Source organism: Bos grunniens, chromosome 28 (assembly GCF_055505025.1).
Source record: "Bos grunniens cultivar Pamir isolate PY7600 chromosome 28, Bosgru_T2T1.0, whole genome shotgun sequence".
Classification (NCBI taxonomy): domain Eukaryota; kingdom Metazoa; phylum Chordata; class Mammalia; order Artiodactyla; family Bovidae; genus Bos; species Bos grunniens.
The window spans coordinates 8726697-8744630 of record NC_141192.1 but is presented as its reverse complement, the minus strand read 5'-3'; the positions used below and the strand labels follow the sequence as shown (position 1 = coordinate 8744630).

The window sequence follows — 17934 nt, the reverse complement described above, 5'->3', positions numbered from 1 at the left end:
CCCCGCCCACCACACACAGTATATGGTAGCTGATAAGTATATATAGATGTAGATGAGTGTGTATGTAGGTATAGGACAGGTACTAATTTTTGTATTTTTATCTTATATCTAGATAACTATGAACTAAACATTTCAGTAGATTTGAACTGAGTTGTTGCCTTTTTCAGGCTTGCAATCATGCAGAATGAAAATAATTTATCTTTTGCTTTATTGACTTCCATTATTAAGTTTTCTTGTTTTCCACATATTATTGTATTGATTTAGTAGTCCAAACCAATATTAAATAAGATAGTTTATTAAAAATATTTTTATTTTGTACCAGACTATAAAGAGTTAGTATATTTTGATGTATTTTTATTGGGTATGGATAAATATTTGTGCATAGGTCTTTTTAACAGAGCACATCGAATGCAATGCTTTATGCTTATTAATATTCATATGGTGTACTAAAATAATAGTTTTGCCTGTAAAGAAATATCCTCACGTTCATCTGCCCAGTCTCTCAGTCATGTATGACTCTTTTGCAGCTCCATGGACTGTAGCTCATTAGGCTCCTCTGTCCATTGAATTTTCGCTGCAAGAATACTGGAGTGGGCTGCCACTCCCTTCTCCAGGGGAGCTTCCCAACCCAGGGATTGAACCCAGGTCTCCTGCCTTACAGGATCACAGTGGCAATCAAATGAGCTATTTTGTTTCATCAGTTCTGGGATTTTTTTTTTTTCCTTCACATTTTCACAACTTTGTGATCAAAGTTTGTCTTCTGATCAATATGACTGATCAATATGACTGTTTTCTGATCAGAGTGTGCCAGAAGCAAAATTTGTGGAGTGGGTATCCACAGTTGGGAAGAAAGTGCTGGAAACCATAGTGGAACATCACCAGTGCTCTTGAATGCACAGAGAACAGTATTAGGTGACAAGCCATAGGCACTGACAGCTCAGCCAGAGTCTTTCCAAAGAGCTAGGCTTGAATGGGAGGATGTGTTAGGAAAACCTTCACAAAATTACTTCACTATTTTTCTTATTATCTTTCTATGAGAAAGATGATAATATAAATCTATGTGAAATAATCAGTGAACTGTTTTGTATGAATATAGTTAAGATTCTATATGCCAAGAAGGCATTGTGTCATGCTTTAAGTGGTAACCTTTTCTTATCTAATGATAGAATGATGATGTGACTTGCAATTGATGGTATCTTAGATTTGATGAAATACAGAAAATCAAGTGATACAGCACATTGCCTGACATGTTTCTTTACTGTAGACCTGAGTTTGAACCCTTGGTTGGAAAGATCCCCTGGAGAAGGAAATGACTATCCACTCCAGTATTCTTGCCTGGAGAATTTCATGGATAAAGGAGCCTGCCAAGCTACAGTCCTTGGGTAGCAAAGAGTCGGACACGACCGAGTGGCCATCACTTTCACATTCATAGGATAAACTTAATCCTATTGCTTAATTGCAACTAATAATGTACTTAAGATTTTAATTTAATATCCATTAATGAAATTGATCTGGCTTAAATTTTTATTAAAGTTCTATTACATTAGATATATTTTAATTGTGTGTCACAGAATACCTTAAGAAGTCTCCAATTATTCCCCAAATTTCAGAAAAATTTGTGCAATGGATGTATTAAGATTGCTTTGTATGTTAAACGAATTTACCAATAAGTGAACCTACCAGGATCCCTTTCAGTAGGATAGTTTTTTTGACAGTTCTGTCACTATCTTTCTCTTTTCTATAACTCAGGAAAATATTGTCCATTTATTTTATCATACAATTAAAATATATTTATGTATCTCCTTTTTTTTCTTCCAATTGAGTGCATTTATTAGGTCATTAAGTATATTCTTAGAATTCATTGAATTTTAGCTTTATATTTTTACTTATAAAATTATTTGTTTTTACCTTTTAAAATATTTTTTTAGCATTCACACCATTATATGGGTAATTTTGGTTAAATTAGGCTAAAAGCTTTATTTTCATTTTCTTTCTAATAACAAAAGTACTACACACTATGCCTTTTTTTAATGTGAGTTGCATGCATTTTTTTTTTTAAAGTAGGATGTTACTGTGCCCTAGATTTCCATCTTGAGTCAATTGTTATTTGGCAAAGAGATTAAAAGCATAAAAAGAGAATTATGTTCAAAATTGTATTTCAAAAGTTTACATCACTGTTGTTTGAGATTGTGATCTACAAGCATATAGATCACATTTGTACATCAACATGGCTAAATACGCCTGTCTTGGAATAAGTAAGGATTTTCATCATGAACAAATTAGTAAGACTTTTTTCTAAATGTTTCATTAAAAAGGCAGTCTGTTAACTCAAAGACGCAGCATTCAAAATCTTTCTATTTAATTACCCTTGTTAATGATGCTGTTTATATCCTTTATACCTTTTTGTTTTACAAGTCAAATATGTTTATAATAATTTATCACTTCTGTACTTAAAAAATGATTTTACAGCATAGCAAAACATTAATCTTCTATTCATTTCAAATAAAACCTTTTGACAGTTAATTTTTAATATTTTATCACTATAAGCTGCCATCATTGATTTACTTAATACCTTAATCTATTATATTAATATTGACAGGCTTACTTAATTTTATTCACATTTGAGAGGTCTTTTTATTAGCATTAAAAAAGCATTTCTATTTTTTAGGTTTCTCTTTATACATGACTCATAGTGGGATTTTGTTTTGCTTTAATAGACTTTGTATAGGTGTATATGTTTGTTATACCTATTTTCTTAATCAAGACCAGCCATGTGTGTTTCTGCTAAGTCACTTCAGTTGTGTCCAACTCTTTGCCATCCTATGGACTGTAGCCCACAGGCTCCTGTGTCCATGGGGTTCTCCAGGCAAGAATACCAGAATTGGTTACCATTTCCTCCTTCAGGGGATCTTCCCAAACTAGGAATAGAACCAGTGTCTCTTGCAGCTCCTGCAATGCAGGTGGATTCTTTACCACTGAGCCACTGGAGAAGCCCAAGACCAGCAGTAATGCTTCAAAATTCTTTTGGACAAAAGATGCAAAAAAATAATTCTGGAACAGAAAATGTGGATAATGCACAAGCAATGGCACCCCACTTCACTACTCTTGCCTGGAAAAATCCCATGGATGGAGGAGCCTGGTGGGCTGCAGTCCATGGGGTCGCTAAGAGTCCGACACGACTGAGCGACTTCACTTTCACTTTTCACTTTTCATGCATTGGAGAAGGAAATGGCAACCCATTCGTGTTCTTGCCTGGAGAATTCCAGGGACGGGGGATCCTGGTGGGCTGCCATCTGTGGGGTCGCATAGAGTCGGACACGACTGAAGCGACTTAGCAGCAGCAGCACAAAGTGAATGAAATGACATAGACTGATAGGTAACATCTCAGAAACCACAGGACCAAGCATCTTTCACTTTTTCAGAACGTTGCTTGAAGCTTCCTCTCATCACTGAGCTGAGTTAGAAGAAGCATAATTAAAATGGAGAGAATCCATTCAAAGAATGAGGGGCAATGCTTCATAGGCAAGCAAATCATAATATTTATATTTGAAATCCTGATATTGTTGCTATGCATTTTGAGTTACTAATTTTAGATACAAAGGATAGGACACAAATTTTGTTTAAAAGTACTTAGTGATGTATGTTTAGAAGATAAACTGCCCTAATGGAAATTGTAAAGAGATAAGGATGGGAGTGAGGGGGAAAGGAACTGGAAGAAAGAAACAAAAAAAAAAAAAAAAAAAAAGGAAAGAAAAAGAGAGAAAGGAAAGTAAAAGAAGAAAAGAGCAAATATTATGTTTTAGATATTAAACCACACTTGTTCTTCTCAAATTGTTTTTCACTGAACATTCTTTAATTTTTGTCATGAGAACTATTTAATTTAAAACTAATTAATTTAAATTTATGTTTTGAGCAATACCAGTAAGTTATGATTAAGCTGGAGGAAAAATTGTCAATAAAATCATTTTTTCCACAAGACTTATACATGAGATGTTGTTATATATAGTTTAAGCACGTTTGTTTACTTTTATCTTCCAGTAATCTACCCTTTCCTGTTGGAGAACAATAAATCTAATATTTTGGTACATTTTTTAAGGTCATGAAAAAAGTTTTAAGTAATAATTGATTATAAGCAGCTAAATTTCAGTTACATAAATCCTCAAGCATAGAAATATTTCTTCATTATTTGGACAGACATACCATTATTTTTAATATGGCTCCTTATTAATGGTCTTTTTATGCAAGGAGATAAGGAATGCAAACATTAACAATAAAATGACATGAGTTTGGGTATTAAATTGTTAATCATGTATTTGTCTAATATAATTGAGTTATGTTGAGCTTGAGAGTAAGATATTCAGCTTGTTTTGTTATATAACAATATAATAAATTATTATATAGAATTGTTACAAAATAATAAATAATTTCTCAATTTTGGTTGAAAACAGAGCAAAGTCTTCATAGATGTATTTTCAATATTTTCCCTCTTATTGAACATTTTCCCACTTTTTCTGAAGAATTCTTGTAAAATGGTTAAATTAAGGTCACAAAAAAGTGTTATTGACTCATTTAGAAGATATTTTCACTATTTTCCTTTATATTTCTGAAAGATATGCTTTTTCTATGTCACATTAAACAAAAACAAACTACCCAGTAATACATCTTATAAAATCAGTTCTTTGAAGCTGTTGTTCTAAGCACAGGAGTTAATTTGATTTGGAAGTCATTTTTCTAATATGCCGCATCATGTTTCATCTTCTTTCCCAGTTACTTTACCGGTTTTAGCCTTTTTTTTTTTTTTTGCTTTGCTTATAAGAAATAAAAGCCATTACTTTTTAAACTTTTATATGTTTGACTTGTTTTAAACAATTTTATATTTTCTCATAATACAAAAATATAAGTATGTTCATCATTTGAATCTCTTCATTGTCTTAAAAGCTGCATTTTCGAGAAAGATTACACCCAGCTGCTTTGATTGGCATTCCTATTTCCTCTTATTCATATAATGGCACTGCCAGGCTGATTGGCTGACATTGTCATAGTCTGGTGCATGTATTCATACTGTATCCTCTGTCTTCCAGCTGTTCACACCAACATCCTTGCTTTTCAGAAGGTCATATGCAAGAAAATGAGTGTACCCCAATAAACAGAGAGAGGAAAGACTGAACATTACAAAAATTCTTTTAGCTTGTAAATATATTCAAATTTGATCATTTAAATAGATGAACCTTCATGTTTGCCTATGAATTGCCTTTTCCTGCAAAATCAATCAGGAAGGGAAGTTCAGTTCTTGACATATATCAGCAATGTACACAAATCTCTGATTATCTACTTTTGTGACTTATACTGCCATCATTTCTCTTCCAGAAAGATTTTTCATTTAAAAGTAAATCCATAGTTAAATCAAAATAAGAGAAAATAATTTTCATGGCATTAATATAAAACCAGAAATTATGTGTATCTTTGTAGGAAGGAAGGCTGTGTTTACTTCAGAAAAAAGTCTCAATTATTTATAATGAGATACCAAATTTTTACCCATCATTATGACAACAGAATTTCATATGTTAATGAGAAGATAGGAAAAAAAGAATAGGTATACACAGTGGAAGTATAAATTGCTACACTAGCAAGCAATTTATTTCTAAATTAGAAATGTACCTATCCTTTGATGCAACACTCCCGTTTCTAAGGTTGACCCTTATAAATATCCTAGCACAGTGAAAAGTAATTTTCCAATAAAGATATTCATCACTTCATTGAAATAACAAAAGGTTAGAAGCAAATGTCCTTCAGTAGAAGAATTGTTGAATATGTTATGGGACTCTTGTCAGTGCTAAACAAATGTGTCCTAAAAATAGAAGACAGAAGTTTTTTAGGAAAAAATATGGAACATATTCTATGATTTTTTTTTCGGATTTAATATATATTTTATTGAAATAAAATTGATTTACAATGTTGTGTTAATTTCTCTTGTATGGCACAGTGATTCAATTAAGAGTCTTCTCTAGCACCACAATTCAAAAACTTCAGTTCTTCAGCTCTTAGCCTTCTTTATGTACTAACTCTCACATCCATACAAGAATATTGGAAACATCAGCTTTGACTATATGAACCTTTGTTGGCAGAATGACATCTCTGCTTTTTAATATGCTGTCTAGGTTTGTTATAGCTTTACTTCCAAGAAACAAGCACCTTTTAATTTTATGTCAGTGGTCACCATCTGCAGTGATTTTGGACCCCAAGGTAATAAAATCTGTCACTGAGTCTACATTTTCCCCTTTTATTTGCCATGAAGTGATGGGAGTGGATGCCATGATCTTAGTTTTTTGAATGTTGAGTTTTAAGCCAGCCTTTTCACTCGCCTCTTTCACACTCATCAAAAGGCTCATTAGTTCCTTTTTGCTTTCTGCCATAAGGGTGGTGTCATCTGCATATCTGAGGTGGTTGATATTTGTCCCAACAGTCTTGATTCCAGCTGTGCTTCATCCAGCCCAGCATGTCTCATGAAGTACTTTACATAGAAGTTAAATAAGCCAGGTGACAATATACAGTCTTATTGCACTTTCCCAACTTTAAAACAATCAGTTGTTCCATGTAAGCTTCTGACTGTTGCTTCTTGACCCACACAAAATTTTCTCCGGACGCAGGTAAAGCGGTCTGGTATTCCCATCTCTTTAAGAATTTTCCACAGTTTGTTGTGATCCACAGTCAAAGGTTTTAATGTAGTCAATGAAGCAGATGTAGATGTGTTTCTGAAATTCCGTAGCTTTTTCTATGATCCATTGGATATAGAGATCTCTTCAAGAAAATTAGAGAGGGGGCGGCGGCGGCCTGGAGCGCGGAGGTGGCGCCGCGAGGGGGAGGGGCGCGGCGGCGGCGGCGGAGGAGCCCGGGCCGCCGCAGCCGCTGACAGCGGCCCGAGTAAACTAGCCGCGCCGCCGCCAAAAAAAAAAAAAAAAGAAAATTAGAGATACCAAAGGGAACATTCTTGCAAAGACGGGCACAATAAAGGACAGAAATGGCATGAACCTAACAGAAGCAGAAGATATTAAGAAGAGGTGGCAAGAATACACAGAAGAACTATACAAAAAAGAACTTAATGACCCAGATAGTCACGATGGTGTGATCACTTACTTAGAGCCAGACATCCTGGAAGGCAAAATCAAACGGGCCTTGGGAAGCATCACCACAAACAAAGCTAGTGGAGGTGATGGAATTCTAGATGAGCTATTTCAAACCCTAAAATATGATGTGAAAGTGCTGCACTCAATATGCCAGCATTCTGGAAAACTCAGCAGTGGCCACAGGACTGGAAAAGATCAGCTTTCATTCCAATCATAAAGAAAGGTAACACCAAAAAATGCTCAAACTACTCATCTCACATGCTAGTAAAGTAATGCTAAAATACTCCAAGCCAGGCTTCAGCAGTATGTGAACCGTGAGTTTCCAGATGTTCAAGGTGGTTTTAGAAAAGGCAGAGGAACCAGAAATCAAAATGCCAATATCCTTTGGATCATTGAAAAAACAAGAGAGTTCCAGAAAAACATCTATTTCTGCTTTATTGACTATGCCAAAACCTTTGATTGTGTGGATCACACAAACTAGAAAATTCTTCAAGAGATGGGAAGACCAGACCACCTGACCTGCCTTTTGAGAAATCTGTATGCAGGTCAGGAAGCAACAGTTAGAACCGGACATGGAACAACAGACTGGTTCCATAGGGGAAGGAGTACGTCAAGGTTGTATATTGTCACTCTGCTTTTTTAATTTATATGCAGAGTACATCATGAGAAACACTGGGCTGGATGAGGTACAAGCTGGAATCAAGATTGCTGGGAGAAATATCAACAACCTCAGATATGCAGATGACACCACACTTATGGCAGAAAGTGAAGAACTAAAGAGCCTCTTGATGAAAGTGAAAGAGGAGAGTGAAAAAGTTGGTTTAAAACTCAGTTCAGAAAGTGAAGATCATGGCATCTGGTCCCATCACTTCATGGCAAATAGATGAGGAAACAGTGTCAGACTTTATTTTTTAGGGCTCCAAAATCACTGCAGATGGTGACTGCAGCCATGAAATTAAAAGACACTTGCTCCTTGGAAGAAAAGTTATAAAAGACAGCATACTAAAATGCAGAGACATTACTTTGCCAACAAAGGTCCATCTAGTCAAAGCTACAGTTTTTCCAGTAGTCATGTATAGGTGTGAGAGTTGGACCATAAGAAAGCTGAGCACTGAAGAATCGATGCTGTTGAACTGTTTTGTTGGAGAAGCTTGAGAGTCCCTTGGACTGTAAGGAGATCCAACCAGTCCATCCTAAATGAGATCAGCCCTGGGTGTTCATTGGAAGGACTGATGCTGAAGCTGAAACTCCAATACTTTGGGCACCTGATGCAAAGAACTGACTCATTTGAAAAGACCCTGATGCTGGGAAGATTGAAGGTAGAGGGAGAAGAGGACGACAGAGGATGAGATGGTTGGATGGCATCACTGACTCAATGGACATGAGTTTGAGTAAACTCCGGGAGTTGGTGATGGACAGGGAGGCCTGGCATACTGCAGTCCCTGGGGTCACAATGAGTCGGACACAGCTACTGAACTGACTGACTGACTGATCGGATGTTGGCAATTTGATCTCTGGTTCCTCTGCCTTTTCTAAATCCAGCTTGTATACCTGGAAATTCTCGGTTCATGTACTGCTGAAGCCTAGCTTGAGGGATTTTGAGTGATTTTGAGCATTACCTTTCTAACATATGAAATGAGTGCAATTGTGCAGTAATTTTAACATTCTTTGGCATTGCCCTTCTTTGGGATTGGAGTGAAAACTGACCTTTTCCAGTCCTGTGGCCACTGCTGAATTTTCCAAATTTGCTTGCATTTTGAGTGCAGCACTTTCACAGCATCATCTTTTAGGATTTGAAAAAGCTCAGCTGGAATTCCATCACCTTTCCTAGCTTTGTTTGTGGTAATACTTCCTGAGGGCTGCTTGACTTGATATGCCAGGATGTCTGGCTCTGGGTGAATGATCACACCATTGTGGTTCTCTGGGTCATTAAGACCTTTCTTGTATAGCTCTTCTGTGTATTCTTGACACCTCTTCTTAATCTCTTCTGCTTCTAAGGTAAGGAAAGTTAAGTCCTTATCATTTCTGTCCTTTATCATGCCCATCCTGCATGACATGTTCCCTGAATATCTTCCCACTTTTCTTGAAGAGATCTCTAGTTTTTCCCATTCTATTGTTTTCCTCCATTTCTTTGCATTGTTCACTTAAGAAACCTTTCTTGTGTCCCTTTACTATTCTCTGGAATTCTGCATTCAATTGGGTATACCTTTCCCTTACCTTTCACTTCCCTTTTCTCATATATTTTTGAAGCCTCCTCAGACTACATTTCTTCTTCTTTGGGATGGTACTGATCACCATCTCCTGTACAGTGTTATGAACCTCCGTCCATAGTTCTTTGGGCACTCTGTTTAGCAAATCTAATCCCTTGAATCTATTCATCACCTCCACAAATCATAATGGATTTGATTTAGGTCTAGTGGTTTTCTCTACTTTCTTCAGTTTAAGCCTGAATTTTGCAGTAAGTAGCTGATGATCTGAGCCACAGTCAGCATGAGGTTTTATTTTTGCTGACCATATAGAGCTTCTCCATCTTTGGCTGCAAGGGATATAATCAGTCTGATTTCAGTGTTGACTCCTTCTGTGATATCCGTGTGTAGAGTCATTTCTTGTGTTGTTGGAAGAGGGTATTTTCTATGACCAGTGTGTTCTCTTGGCAATACTCTGTTAGCCTTTGCTCTGTTTCATTTTATACTCCAAAGCCAAACTTGCCTGTTACTCCAGATATGTCTTGATTTCCTATTATTACATTCCAGTCTCCTATTATGTAAAGGATGTCTTTTTTGGTGTTAATTACAGAAGGTCTTGTAGGTCTTCATAGAACCATTCAACTTCAGCTTCTTTGACATTAGTGGTTGGGGCATAGACTTGGATTACTGTGATATTGAATGTTTGCCTTGAAAACAAACAGAGATCATTCATTCATTTTTGAGATTGCACCCAAGTACTACATTTCAGACTCTCTTTTGACTATGAGGGCTTCTCCATTTCTTCTAAGGGATTCTTAGATATAATGGTCATCTGAATTAAATTCACCCATTCCCATCCACTTTAGTTTACTGATTGCTAAAGTGTTGTTGTTCACCTTTGCCTTCTCCTGTTTGACCACATCCAATTTACTTGATTCATGGACCTAACATTCCAAGTTCCTATGCAATCTTATTCTTCACAGCACTGAACTTTACTTTCACCAGCAGACACATCCACAACTGAGCATCATTTCCCTTTTGGCCCAACCGCTTCATTCTTTCTGGAGCTATTTCTCAGCTCTTCCCCAGGAGCATATTGGGCATCTTCTGACCTGGGGGGCTCATCTTCTGGTGTCATATATTTTTGACTTTTCATACAGTTCCTGGGGTTCTCGAGGCAAGAATACTGGAGTGGCTTGCCATTCCTTCCTCCACTGAAACACATTTTGTCAGCACTCTCTGTTGTGACCTATCAACTTTGGGTGGCTCTGCATGGCATGGCTCGTAGCTTCATTGAATTATGCAAGCCTCTTCACCACAACAGGGCTGTGAATCATGAAGGAGATACACACACACATACACACACAGCTACCAGGGGAAGAATCTGCCTGCAATGCAGGAGATCCTGGTTCAATTACTGGGTTGTGAAGATTCCCTGGAGAAGGGATATGCTATCCACTGCAGTATTAATGGGCTTCCTTGGTGGATCAGATGGTAAAGAATCCACCTGCAATGCGGGAGACCTGGGTTCCATCCCTGGGTTGGGAAGATCCCCTGGAGGAGGGCATGGCAATCTACTCCAGTATTCTTGCCTAGAGAATCCTAATGGCAAAGGAGCCTGGAAGGCTACAGTCTGTGGGGTCACAAAAAGTTGGACATGACTGAGCGACTAAGCACACACCACACACACACACACGTATATTCTTTTTTAAAAATATTCTTTCTATTATGGTTTATCATAGGATAGTGAATATAGTTCTCTGTGCTACTTAGGACCTTGTTGTTTATTCATTCTACATATAAATTTCGTATCTGCTAACCCCAGTGTCCCACTCCAGCCCTCTCCCAACCTCCTCCCTCTTGGCAATCACCAGTGTGTTCTCCATGTCCATGATTCTGTTTCTGTTTCATAGATAGATTCATTTGTGTCATATTTTAGATTCCACGTGTGATATGATATTTGTCTTTCTGTTTCTGACATACTTCACTTAGTGTGATGATCACTAGTTGCATCCAGATTGATACAAATGGTGTTTTGTTCTTTTTCAAGACTGGGTGGTATTCTGTTCTATACGCACCACGTCCTCTGTATCCACTCATCTACTGATGGACATTCAGGTCGTTTCCACATCCTGACTATTGTGGATCGTGCTGCTGTGAACACAGGGTTGTATGTATCTCTTGAATTATGTCTTTGTCTGGATATATGCCCTGGAGTGAGTTTGTTGGATTATATAGTAATTTACATTTAGCTATTTGTAAAGGAAAGGAAAGCAAGATAAAGAAAGGTATACAATTATTCTGTAGAGATAGAGAGCATTTGTTTATATATACACAAAAATATAAGAATTATATCTCTAGAATTATTTATGAGAAACTAGAAATATTGGTGACTTGTGGGGCAGGAAAATAGAGGGTAGAGTAAAGGTATGAGGAAAATCTGGCATATGTTCTTAGATAACCTTTCAAATATTAATGACATTGCTAAAAATATGTAATAAGGCAAATGTTTTAGAGGGCTGGTATTTCTTTAAGAGGTAGTGAACTCTGTATGATGTACATTTGTAACATTTTGGCCTCTAAGTATGTTCAGAAATGGTAGAAAGCATATTAACAATAACAGGAAAATTAATCCATGATTCTGTCTTAGAGAATCTAGAAACCTAGCCTGGTAGAGAGGCAAGAGTTGACCTTTACTTAAATGTGAAGTAACATATTCCCTGTCTCCACATCCCCAAGATGGTATCCCCTTTCTAGCCTCCCAACTAAACCTTGATTCAGAGGAATATTTTAGGCAGTATGCTCTACAAATAACCTGCATCTGAGTCACCTGCTGGAGCATGTTAAAATAAATATATTGGAGCTACATCTCATATTTTCTAAGCAATGGACTGGGGAAAGGGGTACATAAATCTGCATTTTGCAGAATATCCAGGGTTTTTCTTACATCAAAGTTCTAACACCACTGCAATAAGAGCTGGGAGGTGGAGAGGAGAAAACATAAATATTTTTGAACTGCCTAGCATATCATAGGTTTTTCTAAACCTTCATGTGTACGCACTACCCTAACCACATAACAAAGTTGGCATTAAAACTACCCTTTAGGACACGCGAAAACGGAGTCTCCATGTCCTAGTGAGCTGTCCCAGGTGATAAAGCTAGTGCGTGCAAATCAGAATTGGAGTCGCAAAAGTGTGCTTTTTCCAAGCTGACAGGAAGCGGGAAGAAACAACATGGCTTTGAAGAGTCAAACCCCAATCCTTGCTTCATGGTGGAGGGTCATTCTTCATCTGGCCTTTCACCACCTAGAAGTCACTGGAGATCAAAAATCTGTCACGTAAGAGATTTTCTTTTTTTAATTTACATGCTTCTATCTTTATTCATTGCTCTGCTTTATCCTTCAGAAAACATTCTTCTCAGATTAATTTATAGAATCTACAAGTATTCCATGTCTATTTTTCAGTGGCCAGCTGCTTATTTTTCATAGAGAGGATTGATAAAAAACATTGATATGTACTTTTTATATGGAAGTAGATAAACTGATAGATATGAAAACTAATATTCTAAATTAATAAAATGCAAGTGTCTATTTAAACTCAAAATTACAACTAATGTCCAATAAATAGTTTTATGAATATACATACATTCAGCCACATATATATGGGTGGTTTATGGACATGAAATAGATCTAGAAATGTTTCAGTTAGGTCAATAGCTGGTCTTATGGAAATGAAAATGTATTGATATTGAGTGTGAATTTCTAAATTTTTGACTTTAAAAAGGAATTATAATTTTCTTAACCACAAATTAAACATCAAATAAGAATGCTTTTAACATCTGCATACCCCCAACACAAGATAGAAATTCTGTAAGCCTACATTTGCAACACATATATTGAAAGAATGATATCAAATATTTATTAAACTATTATAAATCAATATCAAAAATGTATTGAAAATTTCTCAGTCATAAGGAGGGAGTACAGTCATTTCTGTTCTGTTTCTCGGACTATCCTGACATTTCCATGGACACGTGATGTTGGACTAGGAGCCTGTTGGTGGTAGGGGCTTACCTGGTTGCTCAGTCGGCAAAGAGTCCACCTGGAGTACAGGAGACCTGGGTTTGATAACTGGGTCAGGAAAATTCCCTGGAGAAGGAAATGGCAACACACTCCAGTATTCTTACCTGGGGAAATCCCATGGAGAGAGGAGCTTAGTAGGCTACATTCCATGGAGTTGCAAAGAGTTGGATACAATTTAGCAACTACATTTTTTTTTTTTTTTTTAGTTTTATTTTATTTTTTTTTTTAGCAACTAAATTAACACCCAACATGTTGGGGTTAGAGAAGCCTCTTACATGTGACTCAGATGGGCATGGGAACATGGCTTCTTTATATGTTTTCCCCACTGTTGAAATAATAAATTTCTTCAAATTAAAAAAAAAAAATAACTGTAATTCTCAATTGTCAAAGGTATACCTGTTGAAAATTCTGTCTGGCAAGTACATTTGACTGGCTACTTGGGCCATTTATTGTCCTTTGAACTGTGTCCAGTCACATAGATCTGGATTGGAATCTCTGCTCTGCCAATCAATTCACTTCACCACACTGAAGTTCATTTTCTTTTCTAAAATTAGGGATTTTTATATGTTACCTACTTCACTGTGATGTTATAGAGATTAAAAAACTAAAATATTTATGAAACTCTATCCACAGTGATATTTTGTATTTTAATTCACGTTTTTTCCCTACCAGCTATGGTGTCTGGCTCTTACTAACCTTTCGGGAGACCATTTAGAAAATTTTGCATCTGCTTTCTTTGATGACATTTCCCTATGTCACTGGTTGTTTGAAGTGACTTTTATTTGAGTTGGATTTAGCTTTTTAAGACTTTTTCATTATAATTGATGAAAATTCCTCAGCATAAGCTTTTAGAATATTCTCAGAGTATCAATTTAAATATGAATCCTCAAGTAGAATTATATTCCTTACAAGTTATTTTAGGTAAAATACTTCACAAAAAGGGGGGTCATATATCTGATTTGCCCAAGACGATCCTAGTTTACACCTATATGAATCATTAAGAGTGTCTTTTTTACGTCAAAAGTACATAATCTGAACAAGATATAGGAGCCACTTAATTGCAAAAGGCGATTTCTTAAGACCCAGAATTCAGCTAGTACTGGGAGTTCAGAGAAAAGAAAGATAACTCTCTAAGAGTCAAAAACATAAATCAGTCCATTTTTTCTACATGAGATGGTTGACAAAAGGCCTAATTTTGCCTTTAGGTTGTCGTTGGGCAAAAAAGAGTGCAGTCAAGTGTGCAAGAACCTTGGGGAGAGGGAAGGACCAGTGTGTCCTGAGACCCTTGTGCCCTAAGGCTTTGCCTTGGTTAGGGTTATGGCAGTCAGTTCAGAGGAGGGTGAAGTAGATGAGAGGGTCCTTGGCTTCTGGGTTAAAATGCATTTAGGGGGAAATATGATTTTGAATGTTCTGTGTGTATCTGTGTAATTACTACACAAGGTCGTTTTTGTTAGCTTTTGGTCTTGCTGACAAATATTTTCCCTCCAGAAAGCCTTTGGCCATATTGAAATCTGACTGTGCACGTTTGACAACATTGCTACTTACAGTTCATTCCCATCTGTTTATTAGCTTGTTTCAAAGCACTGTCTGAGAATTCTTGGTTGGATGTATATTAGTTTTGAGAGGCTTCTCCTGAAGTCTTCTCTGTCTGAAAAGGAATACCCTGCCTACTTTTATCATCCTACTATGAAGGAGAACCTAGAAAATAAAAGAACACAAAATGGGTGAAAGAAGTGAAGTGGAGCATGGGATGATGTTTGAAACTGAATAATCAGTCTGGAAATATCTTCAAATATCAGTGAAAAATAAACAGGCGAAGTTGAAGCTGGGTATCTGGCCACCCAGCTGTAGATCATATTGAATGTCCTCTGTTGTAGCTTGATAAAGCTGTGTGATCCAGTTACAGCCAATGGGACATGGGTGGGAGTGAGATGCATAATTTGGGGGCATCTTCACATAAAAGAAAAGACATTTGCCTTGAACTGTCTTTGTCTTCCCTCTTCCTATACATTGAAGCACAGAAATGACCATGAACCCACCTTCCAATCATGAAGATGAGAACACCCAAGAGGGTGAACATTTGGAACAAAACTGGGCCCGTTCATTCACCCAGATGGTTTGTCCAAGGATTGCTATACATAAAAAAAAAGAAAAAGCTGTTTCATTTCAAAAATCACTTTATTTGGGGACCTCTTTATTGTAACAGCTGAAATTGATGTTTCCCAATTTGCACAGTTTGTAGGTGCCTATAATCTACAAAAACAAGCATAAGATCTTCAGGTTGTGACTAAGTTTCTCTTTTAAATTCTCAACCAATTTTGCCTTCTTTCTCTTTGTTATAACAATTCTCATCAATAGTGTTGAGTTCTTTTCAGGAACATGCAAAAGATGAAACTAGAAAATGCATTAGAAATGCCCCATGTGAATTCCACTCACATTTCTAAGCCAATACATTTAAAAGATTAAATGAAAATATCTCATCTACTGTTATCACACTCTGCTGTCTTCACCAATGTGAACAGAGAATAAGAGATGGCAGCTTTTCAATGTATTGCCTAGATTCCTCTGGCTTCTACTGCTCCCACGTCATTTCTATTTCCTACCACGCATCTGTGATAAAGTGAGAAATAATATTCCAAAATGCCACTAGCATTCAATATAGGAGATGCTGTCCCCCACAATTAGCATATTTTCCTGATAGACCAAGTGTTTAGAATACAATGATTTATGAGTCCAGTAAATACATAGACAGTTGCTTGGATATAAGAAGGATATGTGGGAAGTTGACTTTGTGTACTAATAAATGCCAAAAGGTGCACTCAGTTAAGAAAATTATGTATGGAGGATACCGGTTATAAATTTCTGTTGCATTTTCTGAGTTGAATTGCTTATGTGTCTGTATAAATTGCTAAGCAGAAAATAGGCTAAGAGCATTAAAACTTTAGTTAACTCTATTTCCCCAGGTCTATATAATTTTAAACTTATTTAGGACAATAGCCCATTTGTTTTATAAATCACAGTGTTCATTGCAATATCTTTCAAGCTGAAAGCCTTAAATCACTTTATATTACTGAGCCTTGGAAGAATGCAACATTATAGCTTGGCTGGCAGAACATGTATCAGTGTGGTATTGATCTAACCATGGAAAAGCAAAGCCCTGCTGAAAGGACTCCAAACTGGAAGGGGTGTTATCTGCAGGCTGCAATGCTTGTTCATATCACGTATCACTTGGGGTGAAGTTTATTTCTCTTTTTTCAGGCTTTGTATGATTTTGCTGACAGTTATGACCATCTCTTTAATTTACAAGATTAAGGAATTTGTTAGTTGACGAGTGTCCGGAGGGTGATTATTTGACATCATGAGTAGCTCAGGTTTCTGTAAAGAATGGATTAAAATGGAATGCAGGTGAAACACTCTCACTTCTTAAGTAGAGTTTATCTATAGCTTCAAACCTCTTTCCTCGAACTCCACTGGACTCCTTTGGTGATGGTATTAAGAGCATAAGGGCTTCCCTGGTGACTCAGTGGTAAAGAATCTGCCTGCCAATGCAAGAGACACAGGTTTGATCCCTGGATCAGGAAGATCCCCTGGAGAAGGAAATAGCAACCCACTCCAATACTCTTGCCTGGAAAATGCCATGGACAGAGGAGCCTGGTAGGCTACAGTCCATGGGGCTGCAAAGAGTCAGACACGACTGAGTGACTTCACTTACTTACTTACTTATACTGTTGGTATTCAGGCTGTTCCATCATGACTGGCATTAATTGATTGACAGAAAGGAGGGAGAAGATCTGGGAAAGGGTACAAAGGAAATCATTACTAGGAGGAAAATTGTATGCCAAAGTAGGGAAAAACGTGGTTAAACATTTGGTAATGTATACATATATCAAATCATCACACTGGATACTTTAAACCCACTTTGTTATACGTGAGTTATATCTGAATAAAGCAGGGAAAATCTGTAAGGAAGGATGATTCTTGTCATACTGAGGACTAGAGGATTATGATTAGACCTATCTTTGTCCAATCCCTGGAGAATGCATTGTTACCTGGAAGAAACACCAAAATAGCTGTATCACTGAGAACATAAGCAAATTGGCTGCTAGACTTTCCTATTGCCAAGGATAGGGGCTGAGAGGACATGCAGATGTGTGATACCTGGACCTCTGCTTCTGGTGGAGATGTTGGGATCTGGTTAAGTCTCATAGAGGCTTATTAAAATAATGACGTCAATCAGTAACTAACTTCCCTTTTAGGGATAGACTTCCCTTGTGGCTCAGCTAGTAAAGAATCCACCTGGAATACAGGAGACCAGGGTTCGATCCCTGGCTTGGGAAGATCCCCTGGAGAAGAGAAAGGCTACCCACTCCAGTATTCTGACCTAGAGAATTCCACGGACTGTATATTATATCTATGGGGTAACAGAGTCGGACATGACTGAGTGACTTTCACTGTTAGGGGTATGCTTTAGACTGCATTCCCTGTGCCTGCTGCTTCTGTGCTGGGCTTTATTTGGAATTTTTTTTTTTCTTTCTTCTGTGCA

The 17934-nt window shown here is 37.0% G+C and overlaps 2 protein-coding genes across 9 annotated transcripts in view; one reads left to right on the top strand and one right to left on the bottom strand.

Moving 5' to 3' along the window:
- Positions 1-17934, top strand: part of NRG3 (neuregulin 3) — a 1239421-nt gene that overhangs the window by 544729 nt on the left and 676758 nt on the right. The window lies entirely within an intron of this gene.
- LOC147342810 (uncharacterized) overlaps positions 16799-17934 on the bottom strand; it is a 60135-nt gene continuing 58999 nt past the window's right edge. The window contains exons 6-7 of the mRNA XM_086381203.1: positions 17112-17182; positions 16799-16930 (exon numbers count right to left, since the gene is read on the bottom strand). Of these exons, the coding sequence (XP_086237329.1) occupies positions 17152-17182 (31 nt within the window). The 3' untranslated portion in view covers positions 16799-16930; positions 17112-17151. The remainder of the gene's footprint in view (positions 16931-17111; positions 17183-17934) is intronic.